This window comes from Polypterus senegalus, chromosome 4 (assembly GCF_016835505.1).
Source record: "Polypterus senegalus isolate Bchr_013 chromosome 4, ASM1683550v1, whole genome shotgun sequence".
NCBI lineage: Eukaryota > Metazoa > Chordata > Cladistia > Polypteriformes > Polypteridae > Polypterus > Polypterus senegalus.
Window position 1 is genome coordinate 223220025 of NC_053157.1, and position 5775 is coordinate 223225799.

A 5775-nucleotide genomic window follows, 5' to 3' on the forward strand; every position below is an offset into this window, starting at 1 on the left:
CTTTGGAGTCTAGTTGTCTCTCTGTCATCCATCCATCCATTCATTCTTTAGTTTTTAAATCTGCCTTATCCAGTAGCAGGAAGTTCAAGTCAAGCAGATGCAAGTAGTGAATCAACTGCCGACACGGTGCCAGTCCATCACAGGTACACTCACACCCACACTCGCGTTCATGAAGAGCCAATTTAAAGCTAGCAATGAACCTGACCTATTGTAGGAAGTTTTCTCTCACATAATTCATTTGAGTAAAAAGAACTGTTACCAGAATATAAATGGATACTGTGGACAAATTCACACAGAAAATCGACTATACAGAAAAAATGTACACACACATGTTTTGTCATGCCAAGCAAAGCCTTTTAATTTCAAAACAAACTCTTTATCTTTACAGCAGTCATCTTCTTTCAACCAATATGTTGTAAATCTTTTTAGAAAATGAGTTTTCAGTTTTGTAGAAAATAGTGCTGGATGGGATGGCAGTCCATTACAGGACAACTTGTGTACACGAGGCAGATTTGAAATTGTTAGTCAGCCTAACATTCTCCCTTAGGCTCAATCTTGATCTACTGTATTATAATTACCCTAAAGGTCCTAAAGGTATTCTTGGAATTGTATGTCATTGGTATTCCTGTGAATGCACTTTCTGTGTGAAATTAAGGCATCCCTGTTAACAAGAAAATGAGAGCTTACCAGGGAGAAGTGTGCTATATAAAAATGTAGCATTGAATTGAAACAAATATAATTGAATAGAATTGAAATGAAATGAAGCAAATAGAATTGAACTGAAGCAAATATTACAGGTAAGGGTGGCTGTTTACTTTTTTGAGGGAGAAGAAGCCAAGCCACCATCCCAATATTTCCTTTATTAGCATGTCGTATAATTGTTGAAGTTTTGATCTGTTTGATTGAAACATACAAAGTGAACTGGTAATTTACTATTACAGGTCACCACAATTGGACTATTGGTTATGTTTATGGTCTCATCAATGTAATTACTGTTGTTCAGCATCTGAATGTTGTGTAATGTGAATGAATTTTTGCTCTTACAATCGATAATATTTTTACTCCCACAAATTTCTTTTAGCTGGACTTCTGTAGCAGTTACAAAAGTATTTACTTTTCTGTTTCTAATCGGGATACATCTTCTTTTAACTTCTTCTTTCAAGGATTGGTTAATGCTGTTGAGCTGGTGACGGTTTAGGAATCTCTCATAATCGCTACTGTAGAACTCACAACAGCACTGCACAATCGAGGTTGTGTCATTCACAGTGTAATCTCCTCCATCATAGACAGACTTGTCTGTGAAAAACAAGCATCGACTCTCAACGTTTACTTTGAAGACTTTATCACCACCCTTCACGTTGTCCTTAGCCACCATGTTTTTTGTGACAAGAAGTGTTTTTCCATTGTTATTGCTTTCAGTGTAATAAGTTGCACATTTCGTGTCACACGAGCAGATGACAAAGTAAAGGAGCAACTGCAGTGCCACCAGCATCTTCATTTCACTCATGGGTTGAATGTCCCTGAAAGGAGACAACAAGCAGCAAGTGTGAAAATCTCACTGAGACAGTCTGGGTCCGTTCATATGTAACACTGGAGAGCTGAAAATCAAGACTGAGCAAATTAGTACAACAAGTTTGGGCTATCCCTACAAATAAAGGAGCACAAGAGCAAGCTTTAGATCTAAACAGTGACAGTTTTTGACACAGTATGTTAAAGCATCAACAAGATTTATTATTCTGAAAAATTCAGAATAGGAGTCAGCAGATAGAGGTAATTGAACAATTAGCGTTGTGTTTATGGTGTGTTGGCAGAGTGCATATTCAAAAGCTGAAACAGTTATATTTAATTTTAGTTGGGCAAATTTTAAGCAGAAGTGGCAAAGCTTAAGTGAGATAGATTGGGATAAGTGCAGAGACAATTAAGGGGAGAAAGTGCAGGATTAAATGTGCTTTAGATATAATGCAGGACAAGTTTATCCCAGGAGTTTGCAATTTCTTGTCCTGTTTGTGTTGCAATGCCCACGGCTTTATTTAATGTTAGCTCAGACCCGGCACTTAAAAGTTTCTCTCGCACTATATTATCCCTCACACTATTCTATCCCTGACCATCTCATCTCTGTTTGCATAAGCACAGTCCTTCACCAGCAATTTTAACTCCATTACAAAGTGATCAAAAGTCTCATTTATACCCTGCGTCTTATCATTAAACTTGTATCTCGCGAAAATCGTATTCGTCTTAGGCAAGACAAATGCCTCGTAGCGGCAGCGTGTCTATTGGATTGCTGGTGACGGATGGTCTCATATGGGCAGGCACTCAATTACGTGGGAGGCGTGGGGATGGGGGACGCAATATAGGCAGGCAGGCAACTACGTGGGAGGCGTGGTGATGGGTAAAGCAACTCCGCCTCACACAGCGACCGAGCTGCAGGCTATGGCCGTATATATGTATGTAAGTAGGATTCAGTTATGACCGTTACGCGTAGAATTTCGAAATGAAACCTGCTTAACTTTTGTAAGTAACCTGTAAGGAATGAGCCTGCCAAATTTCAGCCTTCTACCTACACGGGAATGTGGAGAATTAGTGATGAGTGAGTGAGTGAGTGAGTGAGTGAGTCAGTCAGTCAGTCAGTCAGTCAGTCAGTGAGGGCTTTGCCTTTTATTAGTATAGATCCAGGAGTACTTTCATTGTCCCGTAGGCTTGGTCCGAAAGCACTTCTGGGTAAGGTGGAAACCAAGTGAACCAGGGCTCTGTAGTCCCTGCACACCCCCTGGTGGCACCCACAGAACCCAGCAGGGTTGAGCCACCAAATTCCAAGTCCCAGGGTATCAAGTGGGAATCTGGGGTGCTGTAAGTACCCAGGGGGACTGTCACCTAGCGTTCCAGGGGAGATAATGCCCAATTGGAAGTTATGGGGTATGATGGCAGGGTGGAAGCCATTTCTTACTGAGGTGAAAGTAAATTTACCAAGAAGATACTCTTAATCTCAGAATCATGTGTGTAATATCTTGGGGTCTGATCAGATCAAGGTAGAATTGTTGAGTTTTTGCTCCAAAAGGTACATGTTTTTGGTATAAAGGTAATGCAGCTCATCTTCTGAAGAAGATAGGGCTGATTGTCAATTCTCATAGGCCCCTGTGCAAAGCAGTGCACTGGGGCCCCTGTTTTGGTAGCAAAACAGGCAACACACATAGACATCAGTAATTCAAGGCAGTGCCGTTGAGTGTGAGTGGATTTTTTAATGGTTATATGTTAATTCAGTAGATTAGGCACTAATAAGAGAGGCATATGGACTTTCTCGGCTTTAAGAGCACACAAATCTGTGCCCAAAAAATTCTTTCTACAGTGAATTATCCATCTATTATCTAACCTGCTATATCCTAACTACAGGGTCACGGGAGTCTGCTGGAGCCAATCCCAGCCAACACAGGGCGCAAGGCAGGAAACAAGCCCTGGGCAGGGTGTCAGCCCATCACATGGTGCACACCCACACACCAAGCACACAATAGAGACAATTTAAAATCACCAATGCACCGAACCTTCATGTCTTTGGACTGTGGGAGGAAACTGGAGCGCCCAGAGGAAACCCACGCAGACACGTGTAGAACATGCAAACTCCACACAGGGAAGACCCGGGAAGCGAACCTGGGTCCGAGGCAGAAGCGCTACCCACTGTGCCACCGTGCCGCCCATTACAGTGAATTATTGTATTGCAAATTCCAAATTACAACCAAATCAAATGGTAACATCTTAAGCATTCCTTGGCTTTGAAAACAATCCCCGTTTTTGTTTAAATCACACTGAACTCACACTGTCAGGTCAGGTTGGGGAGCATGCACTGGTGCAGCATGTTGCCGCACGTACCACACAACAAAACACCTCAGGATCCTGGTTGGCAGCCTCCCAGGCAGATGTGCGGTCTAGTCCCACCCTCAGCAAATGGACATCTATCTGCTGCACCCAGGTGTTACGTGGGCATCCTCTTGGCCTGGTCCAGCCACTCAGGTCCTCAGCAATGAGGGTCCTGTGAGCTGGATCACCCTCGGGAAATCGTGCCACATGGCCATAGAGCCATAACTGACACTCCCTCACAATGCAGGTAATGTGCTTCATTTGAGACTAGGTGAGCAATCGTTCATCCAACACAAAGTCCAACGAGCGGTACCCAAGGATTCTCCAAAGAGACACAGTACTGAAGGAGTCCAGTCTCCTTTGGTGTGGTATTGAAATCTATAAGTGCTGTTATTAAGGCCTGATTTTTCAGCTTTGCTGATTACAATAAAATACTGGACTACTGTAACCCATTACACACTGGAGTTACCCAGAAATTGTTTTCTTGTCTACTACTAGTCCAAAATGTTGCTGCTAGACTTTTGATGGGGACACGTATATGTGAACATGCTTTCCCTATATTAGCCTCCCTTCATTGGCTGCCAGTCCATTTGCAAGGTTGGATTTACGGCACTGTTATTTGTTTTTCAATACCTAAATAGATATCTTTCCATCCATTCACACCTTTACATTCCATCTCACCAACTTAGGTCCTCCGATCAAACACAGTTAATGGTGCTGTGGGCTCAACTAAAGCTTAAAGGAGAGTGTGCTTTTGTAACAGCTGCCCCTAAGATTTGGAACAATCAATCTGCTTATGTCAGCTCTGCAGCAATAGTGAGAATTTTCAGATCTAGCCTAAAATAAAATCTTTTTTCTTTTTTATTCCCCTTAATACCTTAATTGTGTTTCACATTTTATGTGTTTTGTTTAACTTCATCCTGTCTTAGAATGTGGTTCTTTTACCTTTATTTATTTTAGTGTGCAGCATTTTGGTCAGCATAGGTTGTTTTAAATATGTTTTATAAAGAGATAATCTAAACTAAACCCTACTACTTTATTATTTTACAACACTAACATCCTGGAATGAGCTCTCTGCTCAGTATCATAGAAAATCTGGGGACTCACGTGAAGATGATGCTGTGAGCAGGAGGTCCTTGACAATTGACTGAGCTTGAACTCTTCTGCAAAAAATAGTGAGATAAAAATGAAAATTCCAGATGTAGTAATGAAGTACAGACTAAGTAGAATAGATGTTTTGTTAATAATTATTTCTTATTTTTTCTCCTAAAAAGAATGCCCGTTTCATGCAAAATATTGCTGCTTACAAGATCCTGTTAAAGACTAAAAAAGGTGTGCCATGATGTGTCTTCATTAAAAAGAATAATAACCAAAATCTCTTTAAAGATGAAGATACTTCTACTGTACTTATCTATGTGTGCATGTAAAGCATTTCCATATTGTTATAAATCAATTTTTACAAAATCTATAATGAGACAATCCCTAAACCTTTTTTACAGAAAATGTTTCCACATTTTCAGAGAAATGTTGATGAAATAAAAGAGATCAAGAGAAAGAAAAATCATGTGGCTCTATAATTGCTATTTTTATTTTTCATTATTCTCAGTATTATTCGATATTTTAAAAAGGGAGGCCCAAGCTATATATTATGTGAAATATTGCTCACTTACCAGTGTGTTCTTCTCTTGGTATTCAACACCAAGTGTTTTCCGATTTTCAATGAGTTTCACATCAATTTAGAGACTGTTTGCCATGGGTTTAAGTAGTGATGAGTGTGACATAATGCTGCCCTCATTCAAATTATTATTTGTTTGCACTTTAGTTACATACAAGAATGTAAAAATTTTCTTTAAAACAGAATGATGTCAATAGCAGATATTTGTATATACTTAAACACGCATCGCCTGAATGAAACCTTAAACTCCA

At 40.2% G+C, this 5775-nt stretch overlaps 1 protein-coding gene across 1 annotated transcript; it reads right to left on the bottom strand.

Annotated features, from left to right (window-relative positions):
- Positions 1 to 344: 344 nt before the first annotated feature.
- Positions 345 to 5568, bottom strand: LOC120528060. The gene is made up of 3 exons (XM_039752050.1): positions 5520 to 5568; positions 4957 to 5012; positions 345 to 1520 (listed from the first exon to the last, which is right to left on the bottom strand). The coding sequence occupies exon 3, from the start codon at positions 1505 to 1507 to the stop codon at positions 863 to 865; it is 645 nt and encodes a 214-aa protein (XP_039607984.1). The 5' UTR covers positions 1508 to 1520; positions 4957 to 5012; positions 5520 to 5568; the 3' UTR covers positions 345 to 862.
- Between the last annotated feature and the right edge of the window lie 207 nt (positions 5569 to 5775).